Source organism: Gavia stellata, unplaced genomic scaffold (genome assembly GCF_030936135.1).
Source record: "Gavia stellata isolate bGavSte3 unplaced genomic scaffold, bGavSte3.hap2 HAP2_SCAFFOLD_34, whole genome shotgun sequence".
NCBI classification, from domain to species: Eukaryota; Metazoa; Chordata; class Aves; order Gaviiformes; family Gaviidae; genus Gavia; species Gavia stellata.
The window spans coordinates 5,246,912-5,273,948 of NW_026776320.1; the positions used below are offsets into that span (position 1 = coordinate 5,246,912).

The window sequence follows — 27,037 nt, forward strand, 5'->3', positions numbered from 1 at the left end:
ACAATTTTGCAGCAGTATGTGTGGACTGCTTCTCCAGTCCTGAGTTCTGGCGTGCATTCTGCTTTCTGTTTCTTTGTGGAATTATGTTTCCCTTCATCTGCAAAGCAAGCATTCATAAAAATCGTGTTCTACCTCTGCAGAACTTGTTCTTTTGTTCCTGATTTGCTTTCTTATGAGAAGGAGAGAACGATCCTGTAGTTGTTTTTGTCAAGCAGTTTGGTATGTGTTTCTTGCAGATTCTATTTTCTCTCTTGGAATACTCTGAAACTCCATTTCACCTACGGTTTTGTCAGAGACAAAGTTTCTGACTTTCTGCTTTAACAGCTGGGAAGAAACAGCACGCTTATGGAAGGTGATAAGCGGTGCAGGACTGAAGTGTTTCATAAACAAGAGAAAACAGATATTCTGTTACTGCATCCTGTCTTCATACTTAACTGTATGTTAGTGAAGACTTTCCAACTATCAATACCGTTAAACTGAGAGGCCAAAAAGGAAATGTTATCTGAGCAAAGACAAATGCCGGCCAGCATTGTCTTTACTTGCTCAAATCCAGTGTTTGAAAAACCCTTGTCTTGAAGTTAAAGACACTCTACAGATAAAATGTCTCCAAATAATTCTAACTTTCATGTACTAAAAAGTACATGCAGTCTTTATTTTTAGCTTCCGCTTGATTTCTGTCTGTCTTTGTTGCTATTATGCTAAAGAAACCTGCTAAAACCCAGGTACACAATACTGGCTTTAAAGTGAATATATTTTGGAATTGAAGTATTTTATTGTTCACTTCTAGCCTCTGCTAGTGCCTCAGAGGATTCATTTGACAAGTAGAAATGGGAGAGGAGAAAAGACACGCTCTGAAATAAACTGTAAGCATGTGTACTATGACAACATTAACTATTCTTAAAATAATCATTGATATTCACTTATTTCAACTCGTATTCTGCATAGCTGACGTATATAGAAACAGTTTTAGTGATATTCAGGAAAAGAAAATCTTACGCTGTTTCACTTACGGATATAGTTTCTAGATGACTATGCAAAAGAAACATTAGTGTAAAACATTTGAATGCCCCTTTTGTCAGCACTTCAGCAAATGTCACTATTGCTTCATCTTAACAGAACAGGACGCAACCTGAGCTCTTCTGAGAGCTGTTTGGTATCCCACTGGTATCCCACTGGTATCCCTGCCACTGCAGCAGGGATATTCGGAGTGATGCCAGATTGTGCTAGGTAGCAGAATGGCAGAGGAAGATTTTTCTGCCTTAATTTAGTCTCTTGTTGTGGTTTTTGCTTTTGAACTGAAACAGTCCTGTAGAAATCAGGAAAGGAGGTGGTTGATCGCTGGCCATTAAAAGCAGACTCCATCCCCCAAACTGTGGTCATTCTTTTGCTTGAATTAAATCAGAGCAATCCTTGGAGCTTTAGTTGTCTTTTCTGAAGCTAAAATTTTGGGAAGGAGTGTTAAAGAGCGTCTGCCAAAGAGCTTTCCTAGAAGATGCGATAAGCTCTCTCCAAACTTCATTCACGGCTCTTTAGTGCTATTGAATCGCCCCAAAGAACGTGTTTTCTCTAAATTACATCTGTATTGGTGCTCTAAAGAGGGCACTTGACGGCCTTGTTTGCTGAATGGTTTTCCTCATCCTTCCTAATGAGCGGGTGGGGCAAGTGGCGATCGTGCTGCCTTTGTGACAGAAGAGTACTTTCTGTGCCCCTTAGTTTCCAGCAGGCACAAGTTGGGGGTGTGCCTGTGTCAGAAGTTTCCATCAGTGGGGCTGCGATGCACTCATTAAACTGGATTTGCCTTTTTGGTTAGCCTTTGGAGCTGAATTGGGTCTAATTACAGTCCAACTTCGATTCTTGTTTTCCTTTTCTCCTCTGTAGTTGGTCAAGTAAAATTTGGTCCACCCTTGAGGGAAGAGACAGAGCCACATCGTGAGTTTGTGAGTTACAAGCAGCGTGGGCTATGCTCTGCACATTATTCCCTGCAAATGTCTGTGGAGGAGGAGAAATCCAAGATGTGTAGCATACCTCCTTAGTGCTACTGAAGTTGGTAGTGATTTTTCTGACAAGTAGCATATTGGTCCTGGATCTTTTGGTGCCATTGCACTATATGCAGCACGACCCCTTATTTGTGGGTCTGCCAGGTGTGATGTATGTGCTAAGCAACAGCCCTTGGTCTTCTGGGTTTCCCCTATGCTTTATACCTCATTGCCAAGTATATCATTCCCTTTAATTATAGAGTTATTTTTTTAATTGTAGAATTACAGTGCATATTCAAATGTTTCTCTCCCTTGTGCTTGTATTGACACTTGAGCCACGCCGAGTCTGGCAGTTGATGTATTCTGTGAAGGTGTGTTGCCAATGTTTTCATCCTACGGACCTGTCAGTGCAAGGGGTGTGAGAACTCAAGCAGTGAGGGAAAAGGTGTCTGTGCTGCCTCACGCACACGATTGCAGCAGCTTCCTCTCTTCTGTGGAGACTGTTGCTTTCCACACTTGTGCACTTGGGCAGTTTCTTCACATTCCTGGATAAAAAAGACACTCCTTTGCTTCCTTACTGCAGACTTCTGTGTTCTCTTTGTTTTTCTAAGGCAGGTGTTGAGGTGAAAAAGTTGGCTTAGTGCATAGGTGGGAGGGACATTGGCTTTGCTCTGAGTTGGTTTTGGGAAGGGTGTGTAGCTGGGAATGTAATTCCTCTTCTGAAGGCTACAAACTACACGTGAGTGGGATTTCTGGCGTAGGTTTCCTTGTACTGCTCTGTCGTTGTACTAGAATCTCCTTCCCGGTGCCTTGTCCTTTGGTAGTGGGTCAGCTGGCTCTGGGTGTATGAGTTTGTACATGATCTTGCTCTTCCTCAGCAATGGCTGGACAGGTAGTCTGCAGGTTCTAGTGCCTGTTTGAGACAGAGGAGAATAGCTTACCACATCTCACGTAGGACTTAGGCAGTTGTTTCAGATATGTTATTTAGACCTTGACATGACTGCATACCATCTTGCCTCATCTCCCTGCCTGTAGGGAAGATCCCTGATTGCTTGTTTGGATCTTTCTGAAGAGGGCAATTAACTGGTCCACTGCTCCTATCAGAATGAAGCATGCAGTCCTGATCTGTCCTTTCCAGATAAAACAGAGCTATGATTTTGAAAATGATGATGTTGGGTCTAGAGACCAAAGAAAAACTGTATTTTGTCATTAGATATAGAACCGATGGACAATTTAAAGTGGCATGTCAAATGCGAACTAGAGCTCTGTTCACAGAATGGCTGCTCCAGCAAAGAGCCTTAGCACAAAGCAGGCTGAGGGAGAAGTTTGTAACAACCTACACGCTCTTTTAAATGCAAGCGGGAGCAAGAGGTGCCTGTCTGTTCCTCCAGCACTAACAGTGTGGATCCCTTTTCCTTACAGCAGTTCTTCTGACCCTTTTGCTTCTGTCTCACTAAAGCATGCTTAAATTTGATGTTTATAAGCCAAAGGACTGGACCGCTGCAGCATGAGGAGTTACTGGTGGTGGTGCCTGGAGATGTGGAACTGGCACATACTTGCCTCTAACTGAGGCAGTTTGTCGCTCATTGTCACAGCTCAGGTGGTGAACAATAATCCATTCTTTTGGTGTGACTCGGTAGTGTCTGGTAATGTGACCGTACCCTTCGCTGTGTTTTACCTCCATCCCCAGAACTGGCTTAACATGGTTTGAGTTTCAACTAACAACTTTTGTTTTAGCAAGAAACTTTCCCTTTGTGTCTACCTGGCTTTCAGTCACAATGTAAATAACTTGAGTGTCTTGATCTCTGTCTAACAAACAGCCTGGTAGGAGTGATTTGTGGACAATTCAGAAGAAAAATACTACACTGCAAGATCTAACCTGGTATTTTTCATCTTATACCTTTCTTTGTCAGTGTTAGTTTTGTCTTTGTTTTCCTTTTTCAAAGCTCATGTTGTGCCCTGTTGTTGTACTGGTGTTTTCATCTGTGTAAAAGCCATTCAGTGTAAGGATGAGTCTAGATGTGTGTTTCTGTAATGTAGGAAGGAATTCTTAGTATGTGCAGTACTGAAAGCATTTCACCCGTATTCATGTTTAGTTGAATCATTTGTATAGAAGGGGCTCAGTATTAGGCACTCATTCTAATTTCTTTATTTAACTGCCTTGCAAAGCATAACTTGTTAATTTTTTGAAAGTGATTAAAAATAGAAGAGACAGTCTCTTTGTATTTTTGTCTGGTAGTTCCTTTAAATAGTCGCATGAAAGACTCTGAAATTATATAAATGTAAGTCTCTGAATTCTCCAGATGGTAATTATGTGACAGAATGAATATACACTGAATAGCAATAACAGAAAGTGGTGTCCTAAGAGTTTTCAGTGGCATTTGGCATCGTTTACAGTCTGATACATTCTCGACATTTACTGCACTGCTAAAAAATTGGTTCCTAGCTTTGCAGTGTAGAAATTACTCTAGAAAGAGAGTTTTCTTATTTCTGTGCTCTTTAGGCACCGTGTAGTTCAAAATGTAATGCTTTTAAGTCTTGGACATCTTCATATACTGTTAAAGAAGTTAAAGAAATATTCTGTACTAGATGAAGAGCATTATTCTGCTAACTTTCTTTGATTTGTGAGATGTTGCATAGAAGTGCAGTGAGGGGAACATGGAAGACTGGGGTGCTTGGGAATGTCTTGGTTTGTTTTCCATGTGGTGTTTTTTGTTTTGGATTTGTTTGGTTGTTTTGGCATGAGTTGGCTTGGTGTGACGTGAATCTGCCAATACCATAGTTACTGAGAGCTTAGACTGTCTTCCCCGTTCGTGGAAGGAATTTCCTGTATTGCTTGATTATGAGAATGTTTCATAAATTGTGTTGAGATGAGTAGCTTAGATTTCTCTGTACGCGGTTGGAGCACCTCCATCGTGTGCAATTGCTCTGGTTTGGGGAGTGTAGTTTTGGTTTTTCGGTTTGGTTTTCTTTTGGTTTCATCTTTTCAGTTTAACACTTTTTAAAACCTGCCTTTTTCAGGATACTTTCAGTGTTTGTCGCATGTCTTGCTAGCCTCGTATCTGGGGGTCTGAGAGACAGCTGAGAACATGTCTCCTAACTGGACTGTCCTTTCCCATCCTTCTTTTGCCCCATGCTGTTCAGTACCCTCTTCAAAAATTATTACTATGACCAAGCTTATAAAGTACTGTTGTTGTCCCATTCGTGGGAGGGTTTTTAAAGTCAATCGACAGCACTTTCTGTGTTTCACTGCTTTCTTCACAACCTCCTGTGCTCATTGTGAATCAAAGAGGAGAATTCTGGTTTCGTGGCAATGCTTCACCCATTTGTGAGGTTTTTCCAGTAAGACCTAATCCTTCTTGAAACTAGGAGAACTATTTAGTAGTTGGTTCCTTCTTCTGTTGTGGACCAGCACACACTGATCAGACTTTCTCTCTCTGTCTCTGTCCTTCCCCACTCCCCGCTCCTGCTCTGACGGTATTGGCTTCGGCTACGTTCAGTGAGAAAAGTGATATGTGGATTTTTCAAACATCATCAAGAGGAAAAAACTACTTTTTCAGAAGCATAATATATCACCTACTACTGTTGGGGTCTTTCCCATGCTATTCTACTGGGTTTATAAAATACCTTATGAGCAGCAACTCTTTTGCTCAGCAACGTGTCTCTAAGATCCTGCCCCCAAAAAATCATCAGAAATTGAGACATATTGGGGGCATCATGAGTCATAAAAGGTATACAGTCGAGGTTGGGAGCAAATCTGGGGAGTGCGTGAGAGTTTTTTTACCTATTACCTCGCATTTGGCACAGCTGGATGGATCATATGGCAGCTTATGCAGTCACCATGCACATTACCTTTTAAAAACTTGACAGCTACGATGTGGTTACCCTTAAAAAGCATTCCTCTCCTTTTCCTCTTCCCCCTCCCTCTGCCGCTGTGCTCCTGAAACAGCTACCTGGATCTGCCAGAAGGATGGAGAAATTCAGTAAAGGTCTTGTTTGCAGGAAATTCCGTGTCCAAACCCCAGTATCCCTTCATGCAAATGGCAAACAGACAAGAACAAGATAGTACTCCTCTTTGATCTTCTACAAATGTACCCCTTTGATTCATATCTAAAGACAGAATAATAGAATATTGTGCTCTAGGTACAGGGCTCTTCTTTTTTCAGGATAGGTCTTTTTTAGTTTTTCTGCACCTAGACAACAAGTTTCTGAGGAACTTACTAACTTGGGCACCTTCCGCCGTTTCAGATTGTCTTGCACATTCTGCTTCCTGTCATTTTGAGTTCCTCCTGTTCCTATTCCGATCATTGCGCTGTGTTTTGGCAGCTGTTTTCTGACAATCTCCTTTGCCTCAGGAGCAGCAGAGGTATTCCGGTCTTTAAAAAAAAAAAAACCAGAAACAGTCTTACCTTCCTTGCACATTAGACTTCACGTAGGGTAGACCTCAAACAAATGCTTCTCCCATATTTTTCCTGTCTTTCTGTGTACTTTAAAAGCATTTGTTTGGATACAGACTCAAATAAGTGGGAGCACTGAGCATTGCATTTGCAGTGAGCTCAGTAAATGGTTTAGATCAAAGTAATCTTCTGCAAAAATATGTGCACCTTTGCTCTGGACAATTTTTGAGTTTTATGCTATTGATCCTGGGAGAAGCACCTGAAAATCCAATGGCTAACGACATGTATGAGTGTTCACCTTGTATTGCGGCAGCCATCACGATGACAGTCTCGGGAACCTACCTGAGCTGGTGTGGTAGGACCCAATTTCTGTCAGTTGAAAGGTTTTTGCTGTAATTAAGCCTATGTTCAGAAGCAGTCTCAAGTACGTGACATGCTGAGGAAGAACGTGCAGCTTCTTTCAGGTTCTTGTTTCCACCAGGTCGGTTCCCCGTTCGGGTTCCCTGTGTGGCGTTGCAATGGCTGTGTCAGTGTGGTGGAGGGAGGTGCGTGGGGTAGAGAGAAGGCGGGAGTAAGGGCTCTTAAACCCAGCTTCTGCAGAGCTGTTGCTGTATGTGTAAGTGCATCCACCTCCCAGAGGTGACGTGTTGTACTCAGCAGTGGTGGGGTCAGCCCAGGGGAATCTGTACGAGAATTTGGCTTCTAGCCCCAGAAGCCCATTTCTGAGCAACAGAGCTTATTGTTGTTCTGATTCAAAACAAAAGGTCATGTTGAGCAAATAAAAATATTTTCATTCAGGTTATCCTTATCTGCAAGGAAGTATTGTGGCAAAAAATCTTTCTTCCCTTTCATAGTGAGCTGATAATAATACCAGTTTGTTACAAATCTGTAATATAAAAACTCATGTATACACTGCATGTGGGTGAGCAGGCACTTCTTTATTGCAGCGCTGGACGCACAGGGGATCACTCCACCACGTGTGCGTGCCTAGTTTCTCTGCTACAAAAGTTATACACAATCAAAGTATACATATTCATCATATTTCCAGGAAACAATTAACATATTCATACGATTTCCGAGAACTCGTTAATATATGTAAAAGCTCGTGAGGCATGGGCCTTCAGGTACACAGGTGGTCGTCTAAGGTCCTCTGGTGGTCGTCCATAGTCTTCCTCATGGTGTCCTTTAGTTGAACGCCATCTTTGCTCAGGTTGGTTGCAAAATCCCATTCTTGGAATCTTCTTAAGTTTTCCTCGGTTTCCTGACCAGGTCTACAACTTATCATTCTCTTGACAAGCAAATCCTGCCTATTCACAGTGCTACATTGTTCAGCAGTTAGTTTATGATGAAATCACAGATAAGTCATACCTCGTTACCTTCATACAGAATATATAAAATTTAATTTTTATTAATCGCTCTCTGGATTATACTATTCTATCAATATCCATCCTTAAAATAATCAATGGTTACTTCTATTAATATCTATTGATTGGCATTCTTGATATTTGAATCAAGATGGGAAAGGTAAGGAATTTTCCAAGCAGCAGCATTGGTGCATATCAGGTCACATTGTCACGGCACTCAAACCAGACTTTTCTATTCAGTTCTTCATCGTTCCATCTCATTACTGTTAGTTCCTTAGTATGAACAGCGACTCCCTGGTGAGGTTCCTATGGTTATTGTTTCTAACGGAACAATCCTAACATATGCATTTGTATTTTATTATTTTATTGATTAATCAAATTTAACCTTTCTATATGATTAATTCTTGATTATTTTTTTTAAAAATCAGAGTATTTACAAAAGTTCCCCCTGTGAAAGTTTTGAAAATTATTTCAATACGTTCATTTTAATCAGTTAAGCTGATTATGTGCATCAAGTATAGATGCCAAACGAGTTAATCGATTCATCATCCTCCAATTTATGATATGTAGTATTACTGAGAAAACAAGACTGATCAAAATCAGTATCAGGAGAATAACGATGGGGTGGCATAACTTATTTAGGATGCCTGTAGCAGTAGGTGACCATCCGAAAAGAGTGTCCCACCATTTATGTTCTGCACCTTTTCCACCCTCTCTAAAACACAGTGTATTTCTTCCACATTGTGATGAACAGTTATTAAAGTTCTGTGTCTGTTTCCCTGACCTTTTTCAAAATTTTGATTAAATCCTGGTTGTTGTAGCAATTGTTTCACTAAAGTGAGATTCATTCCAATGGGTGCAGGCAACAGTTCCTGAGTTAATGTATAATTCGATTGCAAGAGCTGGTGAGATGTGACTGGAGCCAAGTAAGAAAAATCACATCCCGTGATTTCAGTGAAATTGCAAACACAAAAATTGGAGTGATTCCTAGTATGTATAACTACATCATCTACGGATATAAAATCACAAGCTGTTCTCAAACATACACAGCCCTTACCAATACATCTATATAAGCAGTGTTTCAGGGTTTTCGTCAGGGCGAGTTTCAAAATGACTCAAAATGATTTTGTTCAGTATCTAAACAGATATCCTGACCTCTGATTGCATTACCTTCACAGATGAACCCTTGTTGTTCTCGTACAATACAAGAATCCAAATCCACAGTTTGCCATTTCTGTCCCACTTCTTGGGCCCATACTCTATGCTCAAATGGATAGAGTATGGTTCCATTGTGATTCAATCCTAATGCAATAACAGGGTAGATGGAATATATTGAAGCATTATGTCTAGTTAATACAAAAGTTGTGGCTGTACTTGTGATGGGATCGTGGGTAAAGTTTACCAAATTCCACCAGGACTGGAGTTTTTTCTCTAAATCAGTGGCACTATCTCAAATTATTTTCCGAATCTCGGTGGGGAGATTGCCTTCTTCACCCTCTCTTATGATTGAAGCGGCCACTGATTGCGCCCACAGTTGAGCCTGGATACAACTGAGAACCAAAGACAGGTTATCTTGGGCCACACCGAGTGCATCTACAACGAAATTCATGGTCTTCCACATTGACCTTTTCCCATTTTGGTAATATGTTTGACAACAGCCACTGGTTAGTTTCTAAAGCCAATAGGGAAGATTGCAAAGGCCGTTGTAATTTAGCCAATTCACTAGATGGAGTAGCCAATTTGTCTCCTGACATATTTTCCTAATTTGCCTTTTTAATGTCAGAATGTTTTTAAACAAGGCCTTTTTGTTCAAGCTTTAGACATCTAAAAAGTGTCTACATGATTCACACCTGCATGAAGCTTTGCAAATCACACAGTAGTCACCAAACAGCTATATTGCACAAAGATCCACACAATACCACACCATTCTTAGCTTAGTCTACATTGTAAAGTGCTGTTTCGTAGGAAGAAACTTGTTCTGGAAAAATAAGTATCTGGATAGGCAAGTACTGTTGAACTGTATTTCTGAAAGGTGACACTTCCATCGTAGCGGAAAAAATCTGACAGTGTGTTGTCAGTGCCTCTGACAGTGTGTGTTTTTATTTAATAAGCTGGACAAGCACCATAGAGTACTGTAATAAATGCATCCTAAGTATTCAGGTGACACCAAAAGCCAAATCAATTTTTAAACTCAGAATGAGATAGATACAAACAGACATATCAAAAGGTAGGTAAATGTTTAAAGTGGCGTCAGTCTCTGCCCAGGAGAATAAGTAATTGCATAGCAGAGCACATCTTAAAGTAATGTAAGATAAAGCTATAGCAGAAAAAAAACCCCTAAATCTTTAATTTTTTACTTCTATATTGTCAAACCAGTAAAATTTAATCTTTTTAAAATAAATGAGTCTGAGAGACTGTCGTCATAGCTAAGATAGTGTTCAGTTTATGAGTATTTCCATGAAAGAATGAAAGGCCAAAGCCTGGTGGTATTGGTCCAGATGCTTATAAAGAATCCAAATGTGGAACTGTGGCGTGCTAACCATGACATAAACCCTTAATTTAGACCGGTTTCTGAAGCTGAGGAATCAAAAATTATATATTTGTCTGTGGAAAGAGATTTGGTCTGGGAACAACAAATGAGAACGTTCAACCCTATCATCTATAGCTTTAAGCCAATACTAAGTTTGGTAGATGAACAGACAAATGGTGATTATACAATGGGAGAAGTCACAGCTACTGCAGAGAGAATCCTGCCTCCTGGGTCTATTTGACTACTGGGCTCACACACACAAGAACATGACTCATCTACTCAACAGAGTGTACTAACATGTAGAAGTTCTCAGTGCTTGACTTGCTAGTCATGGTTTAATAAATGACTGAGGGGAAAAAAAGTGGAAGAAACGATAAATTTTAACAGCAGAAAGAGATTTGCTGCATCTGACTACAACTGAAGTTGCTCCAAGATCTGGAAAAGCAAGCCAACAAAAGAATGATCACGTTTGTGTTACCTATGAAGCTACTCAGGAACATTCAAGTCTAGAAGTGACTGAAGAGCTGCAGGAGGCCCTCAGGACTAAGTGACCAGGTAAACGAGCAGATGAAACTCAGTATTAACAAATGCAAAAGAACACACCAGGTGGGGAAACCCTGTATGTGCACAGCTTGTTTACAACTCACCATCAGGATTGTGTGGAAAACACTGCAGAAGAAACTTGGTAAATGTCAGCTTAATACTCGGTATTGACCAAAAAGGCAAATACGGTTTCAGGACTACGGAAAGAAGGAAAACCCAGCATTTTGTCATCCTTCACAACAACAGAGTGTCTGTATGGAGGGCTCCTTCAGTCAGTCTCAGAAGGCAAGAGGAGAGAGAGGGGCAGCAGGATGCTCACCAGTACAGAATGGCTTCCATCCAGCAAGAGGAAACATGAAGGGGAGGGCATAATAGGAAAGAAAGGCTATGACAACCATCTATTACAAAAAGAAATTACCTAAATGGTAACTAGCGAGGGACAATTTGCCATTTCTCCTGCAACAGGAAGTTCCAGAAGATATCCACTGCTTCACAGCTGCTGCCTGGGTCATCAAAGTGTTTCTCACACAAGTGCATAATGAAGCTGTGGAATGTACTTCCACGCAGCCTTACTAAGGCAGAAACATTTGCGGGTGAGACCCAGACAAGAAGTTGCTCTTGCCGGGCCTTTCTAGCCCCAAAAGGGCTGTCAGGCGCACTCTGTCGCAGATGGAACTTCTGCCGATTACCATTTCTGCCAATTTCTTCTGACAGTGGCCACTGGACAGGGGCTTAAGAGAGAGGACACTGGAGGGGTGTACTCCAGGTCAGATCAGTACAACAGTTCAGACAGCAAAGCACACAAAGGTTTTGCATTATGACCTACATTCATTTAAGTGTATTGTGATTTTCAGGGCCCATTTCATAGCTCTACAGCTGTATACACGTACTTAGTAAGCATACTTCACACACATTCCTCAAGATGCAACACCATCCCCAAATTAGAAAGCATATCCCCAAATTAGAAAGCACCAAGTATGTATAAGAAACATCCTTCACTTTATATCCTTATTTTTCCACAACACAAGTTAACAGTGCAAGTACCCAAATGTTTTTTTACGTAGATTTCTATAACAGATGCAGTCCACCTCCATGCCCAGTAAGATCACCTAACAGATGCTCCTGGAAGATACGTCAAGACATATGGAAGACAGGCAGGTGATTAGAAACAGCCAACATGGGTTCACCAAGGGCAAATCATGCCTGACTCATCTAGTGACCTTCTGTGATGGAGTGACTGCACGAGTGGACAAGGGAAGAGCTACAGATGTCATATACCTGGACTTGTGTAAGGCCTTTGATACGATCCTCCACAACATTCTTATCTCTAAATTTGAGAGAGATGGGCTTGATGTATGGACTGTTCAATGGATAAGGAATTGGCTGGATGGCCACGTCCAAAGAGTTATAGTCAATAGCTCAATGTCCAAGTGGAAACCAGTAACGAGTGGGGTCCCTCAAGGGTCTGTGCTGGCACCAATATTATTTAGTATCTTCATTAACAACACAGACAGTGGGATTGAGTGCACCCTCAGCAAGTTTGCAGATGACACCAAGCTGAGCAGTTCATTCGCTAGAGGGAAGGGATGCCATTCAGAGGGACCTTGACAGGCCTGAGGAGCAGGCCCATGTGAACCTCATGAGTGGGCACGGTGGTGTTGGTTGATGGTTGGACTTGATGATCTTACAGGTCTTTTCCAACCTTAGTGATTCTGTGATTCTGTGAGATTCACCAAGACCAAGTGCAAGGTCCTGCACTCGGGTCCAGGCAATCCCCAGTATCAGTACAGACTGGGGGATGTAAAATGGGCCACAAAAATGGTCAGAGTGCTGGAACACCTTCCCTGTGAAGAAAGGCTGAGAGGGTTGGGGTTGCTCAGCCTGGAGAAGGCTCCAGGGAAGACTTCATTGCAGCCTTTCAATATATAAAGAGGGCTTAAACAGAAAGAGGGAGATTTAGATTAGATAGAAGGAAGAAATTTCTAATGGTGAGGGTGGTGAGACCCTGGAACAGGTTGCCCAGAGAAGCTGTGGCTGTCCCATCCCTGGAAGTGTTCAAGGTTATGTTGGACAGGGCTTTGAGCAACCTGATCTAGCGAAAGATGTCCCTGCCCATGGCAGGGGGATTGGACTAGATGATCTTTACAGGTCCCTTCCAAACCAAACCATTCTGTGGTTCTATGATTCTACGCAAAACTACTATGTGATACAGTTTTTAAAAGGAGAGGAACAGAAATTTGAGGTGAGACATCCTTTAAGGCAGAAATCGGGTCTCAGAACTTAATCAGTGCATTTTTAACATTCTTACTAAAAAACCAAGCTGCTACTAGATCAAAAAATTAACTTATAGAAACAAGTATTAAAAGAAATACCTGATTTTTTTTTCACATATTATTACTCATGTCAGTAACTCATATGCTTTTGCCTAAATACCAGGTACAATTACTCACACATGCAAACACTTCTGATTTTGGACTCTAAAGTGAGTCTGATGTTTAAGGTAGAATTGCACTTTATATATTTTTATATAGCCTATAGTAAAAGCCTGGAAGAGTCAAGAAACTTACCATTATGCCACCAACTACACGACACCAGGTGTCAGAATTAGAGTTTTAGCTTACAGTCACATTAAAGGTATATGACATGCAATCAGATTCTAGTTCACCCTCCTCTTTCCAAATAAAACCTAAACGTTCAGCTGCAGTTCTGATTTCTCCCTGCTTTATACTGTATTTTTGCAAATGTTATTTCGTGCTGAAGGGCCCAACCCCTGGTGCTCAGGGGTTAATTGGAAAGCATTTGACCCCTCAGAGGCATTCAGGCAGATTTCTTGAAAGGAGAATGGCAGTCACACGCTGTCAGCTTTGATTTCATTAAATGCAAAACTGACTATGTAAGGATTTACGTTACACAAAAGGTAGATTTCTACCCCCGAAGAGTAATTTTGGTTGCTAGTCAAACTTCTTCGCTGCTTCCCCCTGGGAAGAAAGTCTGTGGAGAAAAGCATTGCACAGATCACAAGAAAGGCAGGAGAGTTCCTGGAAGAACATTTCCCACTAGTGTGGGACGTGTCTGAACCGTTTGTTTAAAAAAAGCATGACCCAGAGGCTTGTAAGCAACATGTGGACAGAATGTAATTAATCAGGAGTGAAAACTAAGGTAGAATTCTTCTGCTCTCTCTCGTCTTCCACCTCAGAACAGCAATGGGAAGAGATCACTGCACTAGATGTCGTCGTGGTACTCCCCGTACTTTGCTGTGACAGGTTCCTCAAGATGAACTGCTGCACCACCCATTAAGGCAAATGCTGGGTACATCATGCCAGAGCAGTCCACCTCGCACTCATAAAGGCATTTCATACGGCCTGCGTCGTAGAACCCCACCTTGCCTTTGTCACAGTCGAGGCAGATGCCCAAGCACGATGGCAGGGGAAGGATTCTGCTCGCTGGATCCTTGGGGGCAGCAGGTGTTGTGGGGATAAAGAACTTCTTCATGCCTAAAGTGACCAGTGTGAAAGGCTGTGGTGAGTCAAAGAAGGCATCTTCACTCCCACTGTCATGACCACTGTCTTGCTCGTATCTAGAACAGAAAAACAACCATTTGCTTTTGTCAAATTCTGAAGGGGGATCAGTGATGTGAACTGGAGAAAACATTTTTGTAAGACAAGAAACACCACATGGTCACCTGCAAAACCTTGTGGGGTAAAAATATACCTAAGCCAGGAGGGAAGACGCATTTAGTAGGTGGAGAACACTCACTTGGGCCACTTCAGACAATAAATAACAGCTAAACACTAACGAGGACAAGACCACAGAAGGCTTTACTAAGGAGCGGATGTATCTAAATGTACTCATGCTAGGTAATCATTAATGAACCTACAGGTATAGCAAATTAGTTAACTTGAAAAGTAATTTAGCGACTATGACTAATGATTACAGACAAGGTATGTTTAACTTCATTTACATAATGTTAAATGACACGAGTAAATACATTTAACATGACTGTTGTCCTATGAGTTTTCCTCACCACTGCTGTATTACGTTGTCTTTAAAATTCACAACACAAAAAGTAGTGGTTTAAGTTTTTGGTTTGGTGGTTTGGTTTTTTTTAAAGTGCTCTGCCTGGAGGTTTCCATGAACCCCTGTTTCCCAGCTGGTTACTGGGGAAAGTTTGTGGCCAGATTTGTTCAGTCTACATGCTTTTGCCCCCTACTTCTGTCACCAGATGAAGACACACTGGAGAAGCACACATTCTTCTGTGCCGACAATCCCTAGCTAGGTTTGCATTTTTGGGATGTCTGGGGGGAGATTGGATTTGTGTCAGCCAAAGTTTTCCAGGTATTTGTGTGGATAAGGAAAAAGAAATCAGGAAATCAGGATCTAATTTCTCACTTTGCAAAAAGCCTCCGTCTGGCTTTAAGCAGCTCAAGACACAGGCGTTCTTACACTTTCAGTATGTTACACAGGAGGAAGCTGATACATTTTTTACATTCCTGAAAAAGTTAAGAGTCCTCAGGAGATAGCTTCCCAGCCTGCAGTTCCTAGACACATCCAGGCTTACTACAACCATACTTCAGAGCTGAAATCTTTTTATTGGTTTGTCCACTGTACTTTGGCTTGGGAACAGTAGCACTCCAGTACCATATGCAAGTGCATAGCCTGGGATAAGCCAGTGACTTGGAATCCACCGTGACGCAAGCTACAGCAAAGATACACAGATACACACAGTGAACATTGTACCTCTGAATGGCTGCCAAACCTAGTATGCTAAGGAAATTAAGGCAGAGTCTTACTATTGACAATTAAACATTGCTTCAATCTTGCAAGTGATGCTTTTTTTTTACCTTCTTGCTTTAACTGGCACATCTTGACATCTATAGGAACCTCATTTCTTTCCCAAAAAGAATGAAAATAGGACTCTGGATAATTACAACACCTTTCTGCTAATAGCAGGGGATGAACAGGACAACCTGCTTACAGCATATCCTTCAAGCTACTTTCCACTATTTAGGTTCACCTTGTGTACTAATTGCGACCAGACTCACTCTTAACTTATTTTTTAAAAAGCCATCTCCTTATATAAAACATGTATTGAGCAAGAGTCTGCAATTTACCTTGGGCTGGTCACATCATGGGTATTATGGAACAATTTCTGTATCTGGTTGCTAGAAACAACTCCCACTTTCACCAGGTATGAATAGGCTTCCACACGAAAAGCCCAGACGTGCTTCCCTTTGGCAATCCCGGTGTCGCCAATGATGTAATCCAGGGTTGTGTAGCATCCGACCTGCATGCGCTCAGATCCCAGCAGTAGAGGAAATCCAGCCCTGCTTTCCACAGAGGTTCTTCCTGGGTTCAGCAGGAGATGTTCACTGTTGTACCCACATTTGTCATCAAAAAGAAAACTGAAAACTGAAAAACAGTATCCAAAAAAATTTCCTCTTAGTTAAGTATTTGGCCTTCTGTGCTTATAAACTACATTTTAAGTCATGCTGGCATCAGAATTTCTCACTTTTAAAGGCTACCGGGAACGTCATGCAAGCTAAAACGGTCTCAGCATGCCACCTACTTAACCTGTTTGTTAACAGTGCTTCTAAACATTTACGCAACCGGTAACAGTAGAGTAGAAGTCTGGGAACTACTGGAAACCACCTACAGCTCTTAACACCGACAGACACAGATTCAACACCTTGTGGACAGAAGAAAACCCAATACCTGGAGCTGGAGGCGTACGCAAAATAACTTCTCGGCTCCAAGGGCTACAGATGGACCCTTTATATCCTCGAACTCTAAAGGCATAGGAGCTGTCATCATCAAGATCAGATATTACTTTGCTCTTGCTGCAAACTTTGATCTCCTGCCACGTCGCACTCTCCTCTTCTCTATTAAGCTTACGATACTCAAGAACATAGATATCAGCTGAGTCTGTCTTCCCAGGGCATTCCCAGCTGATCAGAGCTTTGTTGTACATTCTGCTCTGCTCTTCATTGATTTCTGGTATTTCTAGACCTGGAATGCCAGAGATTCAGGAGAAAAAAACCCTCAAATTTAGATATATGTTGTTTTAGAATTAACCATACAAGCCCTTTGTTGAGTGGCTATAGCACTTGGGGGGAGTGGGGGTGGGGGCAGAAATCTGACTCAATCAGTTAAAGAGTACAGATGAGGATGGTTCCATTCATGCACTTACATAAATCCCTTACTTTCTGTTTTTACTTCGAAAGTTGTATTATTTATTTTTGCTGGCAGCTAAAAAAGCATCTAAAAGCCTATTCTTTTCTGTCATGTTAACAAAAAGCTTCTAGGAAGACCTAGTATTACTTAACTACAATGTTTTGGAAGCCAATGTAAACTGGTACTGAATGCAACGGCATCTTAGCTTCTTTTTCAAAGCTGAAGCTACCATTGCTGCCAGGTAATGCCTTGTGGATCACAGAGACAGAAGGGACAATGCAAGTCACAAGACTGAGTTCTGCAGCTGCAGCCCTGCATAAGTTTTGCCTCTTTCCAGAGAAGCCCTTCAAGTCGTAACTTGAGAAAGACCTGATGCTCTCGCAATTTACCATTGGAATGGAAGGACAAGTCACCAAGGATCTCTTCTTGCTTAGCTATGTCCACCACAAAGTCTTCAAAAGTAGTTTCAGCTGCTGGCCTGAAGCTCTTCAGAGATTCAGTAGCTTTTTGGATTCTGAAAGCACAGAAGCAAAGGGATGGCAGAACAGAGAAAAGGGAATTCACATGTGTGCATTCCTTAAACTAAAAATGCTAGGTTTTGCTTTATAAAAAGTGCTGTTTTCATGTACTTACTGATGTCTCCCAGAAATTTCTGTCTCTCTAGACAGAATTCCAATGCAAAATTTAAGGTCTTTTGTACAGCAGTGTAAAGGTATCAGTGTAAAGATAATGAAGAGGTAATCGTTCAGCTGGTAGAGCATTTTAACAATTTGGGGCATTATGTTCAAAGAACACAATAGATGTGAAGCGCTAATGGAGAACAGCTATTAAGATCAAAGACTTTAAAGCCAGAAGAGACCTGTTAGATTAACTTGCAAATACCCGATACAATCTCTGAGCAAAGGAATGTGTCAGTGAGCTGAATGGGCTACCCTTCCAGTGCAGTCCTACTGAACAAGGCCACGTGTTGTCACAGGACAGAGCCCCTCCTGACTGCTGTTTCTTAACGCACACTGTAATGTAGCAATTTCTACTGAACGGTACTGGGACCATCTCTGAGCCTTTGCAATACAAGGTACTGCATTCAGTACTTTGCTAGCAGGTGTCAAAAGAATATGACTGACCAGACATCCTGGAACAGTATCTGTACTTCAAACAGAAGATAATGAAGATACCTGTCATGAAGCTGTTTTGCTGTTTGAACAAAACAAGATGGATCAGTTTCTTTAAGCACCTCTTGAGCATATCCTACAAGGCCATTATTTTCCAGGAGCCCTTGATATTCCTCTGCTTGCGTTTGCAATTTTTCCAGCCTTAAATTCTTAGAAGTTTCAATTGCCCTAAGAGCTGCGGACTTCTTCTCTTCTAGGACATGAGATAATTTCTCAAAGCTCTGAGATGCTTCTTCTTTAGCTCGTTCACTGTTGCACTAGGAGGGAACAAAAGACATTTTAGACAGATTCCACAGCACTGTGGCTGTGTACAGAAACATACCTCAAGTTGCTCAAGGTATCACAGCAATCTAGTCATCCATTTGACAGACAAGACTAATGAGCTTTGTTATGCCCATCAGCACTGAAAATGTGATCAGCACTGCACCCAAGCTAGTGAGCGTTTACTGGATCAACACAGAGAACGAAGAGCAGGAAAGTATTCCTCTGATTATGTCTTGAGTTACGCATAGCACGTGTCTAAACAGCTCATGGAAAAGCACTGTAAAAACAGGTCAGTTTCTGAAGTCTTCATGCCCAAGAGCTAGGTGCTCCTCCACCTTCCCCAACCACACTGCGACGGGGGTCCAGCCCAGCTTCTCACATATGCCCTCAGAACTGTAGGGTCACCTCTAACTAGTGCCCTGGATAAAAGGAACTACAAAGCACAGAGACAATCTTTATCAAGATACAGGCAGGGCCAGGAGCTCCTGCAATTTCTGCCATTGTGTTTTTCAGCTTGTACGTGAGCTCCCAGCTCTGACTCTTCTGCAGGGAGATTTTACTCTTCATTCTGACTTTATTGCAACATCCTCAAGGCGGCAAACAGCCAGTGTAAATTGTGAAGCACCGTTAATACACAAGAGCTGTAAGTCTAACCCACCTCTCTTTGATTAAGGTATCAAACAAGCTTTCTTTCAATTAAATTTACAGCAGCACCCAAAACTTAACTTCCCTCTGTATGTTGCCCATATTTCCAACACTGTCAGGATTAGGTCTTACCATTTGTGATTCAGGACTAACACAAACTGTTCAGAAATTGTTTTACTGGCTAACTGAAAAAAGCCAAAGGATTTGAAACACTTCAGTGAAAACAGTTTGAGTCTCTGCTGTGTCCCTGCAAGGGCTATCCCCAGACAACACGGAAGACACTCTTACCTCTGTTTCTTTCAGCAGCAGATCCAGCTGTGTGATGTGAGCTTTCACCTGGCTCTCCTTACTGATGAGGTACTCAATATCTTTTGAAAGCTTCTCCTGTTAAAACAAAACAGCGAGCTAGCAGAAGAAGGGTATCCCACCCAAACCGACAACCAGCACAGGCAGGTCATCCAGCTAGCACTCGCTTTATCTAGGTACAAGGACAACAGCCTGCCACCAGTTATGAGCAGCACCCCTGCGGAGAATTGCTCAGTGACCCGCAATGACTGCACAGGGACATCAGGCCACTGATGTGGGCAGGACTGGGGGCACAGCCTCTAAGGACAAGAGGTAACAGCCTCTAAGGACAAGAGGTAACAGCCTCAGCTGGCTCAGTCTTCCCCAGCCACAAGTGCCACCTTCTCTTAGGCTAGGAACATGAGGCTTCAGGACGTTACTAAAACTTACAGAAAAGCCACGTTAGTTATTAACTCATTTGTAGTAAGATTTGCTAGAAGAATGAGTGGTTCAAAGCATGAACTTATGAGTGTCTCTGCATTTCCTGACTTGCAAGAGTTAACAGCTGTACAGGAAAAGCCTTGCAAACAGGCAAGGAGGCCAAAGAGCACAAGGCAGGCTGGTCTGGTCTTCCCCCCCCCCCGCCCCCCCTTTTTTTTTCTTCTTGTGAGCAAGAGAGGAAGAAAAGGAAGAAGAGGAGGTAGAAGCAATCATTCTTTAACAACAAAGCAATGTTTGCAAGTCTTCCCTGTTGTACTGCGAATTAACAGCTATGCAACTTCAGAAACATACAAGGTCCCAACAGATACTTCCAATGCAAATTTTTCAGGAGTGCTTCTGAAGTATCAGCTAATCCAAGCCACAAGGACACTTACCTTAAAAAAGCTAGATTGTAAAGTATAAACTGCTTAAACCTTTTGCATTGGTCAGTACTGCTATACTTTAGTTGGCTAAAACAAGGTGGAAGGACTTTTAAGAGGTTATGTTTCAAGTCTCATAGAAAATACAGTTTCTCAGAAGTGCGCTATGTCACACTAATATAGATATTAACAGATGTTGCACAACAGCATGCCTCATGACTAGTTCAGTGTCCTCTAAACACACATCCTGGCTTCCTGCCACAGGGAGTTTGCCCTTACACCAGAAGCTCAGTACTTTTCCCCTTCTTAAGGCCAGGTCCAACAATATTTACTTTTACCTTAAGGGTTTTGTAGGCAGTGCTCATGGTTGTTACTCTATGGTTTGCATGACATCCACCCAGTTTACAAAGATGACAAACAGGCCTTCTGCAGATTTCACAGTACATGTTTACCCTCTCCATTTCATGTTCTGGACACATCAAAATCTGAAAAAAAAAGAGAGCAGAGAGAATGCAGGTGTACTTCCAAAAACTGAGGTGGCCAACAAACCATCAAAACACTAAATCACCCCACAGCAGCATCTGATTTCATCAGTGGATTCTTTATATTCAGTTTATCTTCCACCTTTTATTTTTGTCTATGCCAGTGAAAGCCAGCAGATGAACACACACAGTTTCACGAGGTTCACAGTGAGTAAACCTGTAGCGATGTCTGTGTACACATCATGTAGCCTCCATACTGCAATCAACCATTTTGCTAATCCCTGAAGTTGTTTGCGTGCCTCAAGCTCCCTACACTCCTGTTCAGAGCTGTAAATGCAATATATAACACAGCCACGCTGTCAAATTTAACTGTGTCCATGCCAGCATCTCTTGAAACAACTACGAACTGTCTTAAAGCAGGAGTTGACATAATACTGTAATGATTTAAATTTAAGCTAGACTCTGATCAGCCACATAGCCATTGCTCTTGGAGTAACAGATGAAATGCAGCCACACCACCAGTCACAGTCATTTTAAAGATAAAAGGCTCCAGTGTTTCATTTTTTCTGTCTGACTCCAATTACAAGTTGTTCATGCTGAGCGTTAATTCCAGTAGCAGCTTAAACAGCATTGCGAAAAAGCTGGTGTTTGCTAAAAGTAATCTTTCAAAAATTGAACACGTTGAAGTAACTGCTCGAAGAGGCAAAAAAAGTGCTGCTCAACTCCAAGCGCAAGCAACAGATAAAACCGTCTAAAAGGGGGTGGGTGGGGGTGGGTGGGTGTGCTTGTGCACATGTGTGCGTGTGTGTTTTAAAAAAAAAGAAATGCTTTGCCTCGTTCCAGAGCACTGAAAGACATTTGGGTCCATCTACTCCATGTTACCAAAGAGAAGCTCTTGAGAAAGCTTTTCAGTGTCATGTCAAGGAGGAGAACACGACATCAGTGCCAACAGTCAAGCTTTAAAAGCATCATCTTTTAACACACGCACACACATACAAGAAAGGACAGGAAAGGGCTCAAAAATAGAAGTGAGTAGCATAAATATGGACACACTAAGCTAAAATTGCAAACCATCTCTGAAACCAACTCTCAAGCCCCAAATGTTATCTTAGTCTATGGTGAAAAGCCCAAAGACACCAGTCTCGCTAGCACCTTGGTACATAAGACTGTCATTCAGCAGAATATGCAATAAGCTATCCCATTGTCATTGACTGCTGGATTCGGGGGGAGGTGCGAGGAGAGAAGGAAACTTTCAGGAGAATCGTCTGTGCAGGCAGACATGTTCAAAACTGCAGTCATGCTGTCAGCAAGAACAAAAGCTTATGGTTCACTCAATGAATAACAGCAATAGTCAAAAAAGGAACAACGGTCCCAAAAAGCAACTACCATTGCACAGATATGTCTGAAGCTATATGCAAATGCTGCAACCCAAATTCTGTAAGATACGGGATACTTACCTTGGGTCTGAAGTTGGTGGTTGGTCCTACATGTTTATGTTGGGCTTTCACAGTTCCCCAAGGATGGTGTATTTTGAAACATTCGTTGCAATAGCTTGCCCTGCAGTCCATGCAGCTCTTTGTGGCCTCTTGAGGTGGAGGTTTGCAGAAATCGCACATAATAGCAATGGCTGCCCTGGCTGCCTGTCTGTATCTTTCCACAATGGTTTCCAAAGTAAAGTTGCGAAATAAGCCATTGATGCCACGTTCTCCGAGATCAGTATCCCGCTGGCAACCCGGACAAGGAAACAGACTCGATCTAGGAGTCAGTGAATTACGTTTTCTGCCTGTGTAGACACCAAATCCTGATTTAGGAGGAGTGTAAACAGAAGAGGTTTAGATTTTAAAGGGAGAAGCACAGGAATTTATGAACCAATTTCAAACTATCGTAGCACATCATCCAAACCAGTACAATACCAATTCATATGCACTCTGCCAAGCCAAAGAGAATACATTTGCCATGACAAGGTAGTGTAATGTCTGAGTTCAGGGGGCATTACAAACTACTGCTCTAAAACTTAATTCTATGGTAAGGTTAATTTAGCTATTCCAATCCTATCTTCTTCGTCTAGTTTTGCATGCACTCAAGCCGCAGCCTTTCAAAAGACTAAACACAAAACCTTCCGGAAACCAGTTGGTTTTAGGCTAACTGGCTGCGCACATAGAGAGCAACAGCTTCGTAACACGCTGAAGTGTAAGATGTCTATTCCCAGAGTGAGACTGGTTATTCCCAGACAAATATAGCCAACTTGGAGCTCCCTGAAGTTTGCTTTGGCCGAGTCAAACTTATCTGGCTTACCCCAAGAGGCATCATACAAATCTAAAGAGGAAAACAAGAGAACTAGATATCACCAGTACGAAATCTCAGCCAAATCATTCAGTCAAAATACGTAGAGGCTGACTTGGCCCTTGCTGAACGGCCTTGATAAAGGAGGGCTGCTAAGTAAGCCCCGCACACCAAAGGGGATGCTGAGACGGTTATGTCTGAGAGATTCCTCTACCTTGAACTGGGGAACCACAGATCTGCATGGTTACACAAGGGTACAGCTTATCTCTTTTCATTTCAAAAGGGGACAGTAGAGAAGCTGCCCTCCTACAAAACAGCTATGCACAAATTTCCCCTCTTCTCCAAAATAAAGTGATCCAAGGCTCAAGTCAAGTCGCAAGCCTAGGGATTCTTTGGAGCCTGTTCCAGGGGATGGCTCACACAGACCCAAAAACTATTTACAGGGTAACATTCTTGAGGCTATCAAACAGAGAGTGCATCCCCATGTCTCACTCATGAACCCACAGGGCACAACTATCAAAATTAGTCCTTTATGTATTACTGAAGCAGGTTAAGCCAGTGTTTAGGCTTAACATGTATCCTCTCAGCCTCCCCTTACAAAGAAATAAAAAACCATTCTCTCGAGCTGGAGCATGGTTTTAAGATCCCCTTGAGATGACTGCATGTTGGTATAACTAATTTGTAAATAGAGGTATGACTTCAAGCTGAATTCTTAGTGTTGAAACTGGTTCTTCTTCAGAAAGTGAAATTTGGTCCCATCTGTATTTAGTGAGGATCTTCCCATCAGAAATGTTGATGCTTCATTTCTTTTTGAAGTGTCCTTTGATGCTATCCAAAAGACACTTGCCTTGTGTCACTCTTCTGTGGGTGCTTCACCCAACAATCCAAAACCTCCCTACCTCTCACACCCTTTCCAGTCTCTTTAAAAAAAACAAACCAACACTCCTGTAAGAAACTAGTTCCTTTAAAAATCTTCAAAATGTACCCCATGGTAGTTATGCATCACTATCAGCTAAGAAGCCACAACCAGAGCATGAATAAATGTCAGTCTCAAACTCAGCTGGTCTCATGCTTTTCTCTAGGTTCTGAGCAGAACAGCTAGACTGCATTAACAGAACAGTATGGGTGACATCTAGTAGCATCTAAATGTCAGGTTCCCAAGGGAGCTCTGCCTCCTCTGTGCACAGCGTGGACGGTGCCACAGCACTGCCTGCGCACCCCATCATGCTAGATCACTATTTCTACTGCCCGACAGAGAGCAAGCTGGAGGGCAGCTTTCCACGGAAGATTAAGGATTACCTCCTTACTTACACTGCTGAAAGCAGCATGGGGGGCCTGGTCCCCACGCACAGCCTGTCTGATACTGCCACACTTGGCAAGCCACAGTTCTCACAAGGAGGTCAGGTCACCCACGGTGCGCCCACCACTCCTTAGGCACCCAACCTGGTGCCCTGATGTCCACGTTGTAAAACCATGTAGTGGACAGCTGCAGCGGAAACCGGTGACCGCTTCAGTCCATGCATACAATGCCGCGACAGAACATCATGCTTACTGAGGAAAAAAGGGACTAGACTTGGATTTGGGAGATGGCAGTCACCAGTGGGCTCTCTTCATTCAAACTTCACATAACGCTGCAGGTAGAGAGAGCTGAGAAAGCAGCTGAAATGTATGCAGAGCTAAACAGTGATTGTGGGGCTGTGCACCCCATATCCAGAAAACAGGACTGTAATGAAGACAACTAGTTATTTCGTTTGGGGATTCCCTCAAATGATGCAAGCCTCAACCTGCCAAGCTACAGCAAACACAGCATTTGCTTATCAAACTGATCCTGAAAGAGTACCAGTACTAACAACTCAAGAGTTGTTTAAAAGAAGTGGGTGAAATAAAATATTTGAGCTTTGAAAACTGGGAAGGGGATGATGAATGTTAGTAACATACAAAATACAAGACACAGCTTTAGGGTTTGTCTTGTGGGCGACTCTTCCAGATCACTGCGGACTGCGGTTTTAAAGTGGACAGTTACGTCAGAAGGAAGCCTAAAAGCCAAGATGAGGTTTCTTTCAAGAAGTACTTTCGATGTACCTGTGTAAAAGAACAACTCATCTGTGGATTACACAACAGCTGTAAGAATCTTTCTAGTGTGACATCACAAAGAGCATGAGGAGTGCTCCTTAAAGCTTCCAGAGCAGACCACACTGGAAGAGGCGGTTAGCGCAGTCTTCTTACAGTCATCTGTCTCCCAATTCTGCAACCGTGCAATAACCATCATCTATGGAAAATGATTTATTGTAAGCGTAATGAATTGGGTAGGACAAAACCATCATTTGCAAAGTCTGCAGAGGCTCAGAAGGAAGTCGAACTACTCAATTTAGGCTGGCCGAAACCTGAGAGAACCACCTCAACAGTACCACTGACAGGCAATAAAACTGCTGAAATCTACACCTCAACATCGAAGCTATTGAACATGATGCTACTGCATCTCAATGTAACTGAAATACAGGAATAAACAAATACAATGGTTACAAAGATTTACAGGACGCCACAAAGACTGATCTATTATATATGAAATAGAGTGCACTGTCCTTAAAAATATTCCCATTGTTCTTGCCACAGAATGAACAAGACTCGCACTATCCCTAAGTCATCTCTTTAACTGCATCAGGAGTACCGGGAAGACATTTTACCAATGCAGACGCAATTCGGCTCAAGTCAGTCGAACACATAAAATAAGGAAAACACGCAAAAATTCCGATACGTACCTGATCTACTAATCCTGTCCATGCTGGAAGAAGAGCTTTGAATTCGAGGGCTACTCTGATTAGAGGATTCAGAGCCTCCATCAGCGAAAGAGTCTTCAAATGCAGAGAGTATTTCTTTCACACATTTGTGACAGACATTGTGCTGGCAAGGAAGGATCAGTGGATGGGTAAATAATTCCTTGCATGCTGGGCAGATGAGCTCTCTTTCGATACCCTTAATGGTAACCTTCATGACAGAAAGAGGGAAAAACAAGTGTAAGTGCAGAAAACGTGAGCCAGCAAGACTTACTGCACAGCTGTATGTCTGTATGTCACAAAAGCCCAGCTCTCTAGAATAATCGTTCTATTCTAGAATCGCACATTCTAGCTGGTTTGAGGCATTCCGCTGGTTAACGCTGCAAACAAATCTCAATTAACATTTATGAAAGCACTGACAACATTCCTTTCAACTGAAATGAACACCGCCACTAGGCAAACTCGGTTCATCTTTAGGTCATGTCTGCCTTGCAGGGGAGGAAAGGAGAGGAGGGGAGTAGTCTTAATTCCACTCAAGGACCTAGTGAAACGAAAGCAACCATACTTCTTAACAATAGGAATCCATATGTTTAACTCAGCTCGCTCGCTCGCTTTTCAAGAAGGGGGGGTGGGGGAGGGAGAAAAAAGAAATTAAGTGTCAGACTGGTTAAACAACAGGCTTTCCTGCCGTGTAATCCACATTTAAGCACTGGAACTGCCTTGACTTCGTTAGGCTAATAGTTCCAGTCCGGAACATTATCTGTTTGTTTATTTATTTCCTGCACACAGAGCCGCCCGCGGATCTGTGCAGCTCTTCAGTAATTTAATGACCCCACAGCCATCTGGCACTGCGCTCCGCTCCTGCTCTGACAGTATTGGTTTCGGCTATGTTCACTGAGGGAAGTGTTATATGGATTTTTCAAACATCATCAAGAGGAAAAGACTACTTTTTCAGAAGCATAATATATCACCTACTACTGTTGGGGTCTTTCCCATGCTGTTCTACTGGGTTTATAAAATACCTTACGAGCAGCAACTCTTTTGCGCAGCAACGTGTCTGTAAGATCCTGCCCCAAAAAGTCATCAGAAATTGAGACATATTTGGGGCATCATGAGTCATAAAATGTATACAGTCGAGGTTGGGAGCAAATCTGGGGAGTGAGTGAGACTATTTTTACTTATTACCTCGCATTTGGCACAGCTGGATGGATCATATGGCAGCTTATGCAGTCACCATGCACATTACCTTTTAAAAACTTGACAGCTACGATGTGGTTACCCTTAAAAAGCA

At 42.3% G+C, this 27,037-nt stretch overlaps 1 protein-coding gene across 1 annotated transcript; it reads right to left on the reverse strand.

Moving 5' to 3' along the window:
- Nucleotides 1–14,032: 14,032 nt before the first annotated feature.
- On the reverse strand, nt 14,033–25,948 carry LOC132320880 (E3 ubiquitin-protein ligase TRIM36-like; the record flags this gene model as incomplete). The annotated part of the gene is made up of 9 exons (XM_059834506.1): nt 14,033–14,387; nt 15,922–16,219; nt 16,523–16,816; nt 17,371–17,495; nt 18,157–18,410; nt 19,351–19,446; nt 20,546–20,692; nt 22,147–22,490; nt 25,732–25,948. Coding segments are annotated over 9 exons (2,130 nt in total), but the record flags the coding sequence as incomplete, so codon positions are not given.
- Nucleotides 25,949–27,037: the final 1,089 nt, after the last annotated feature.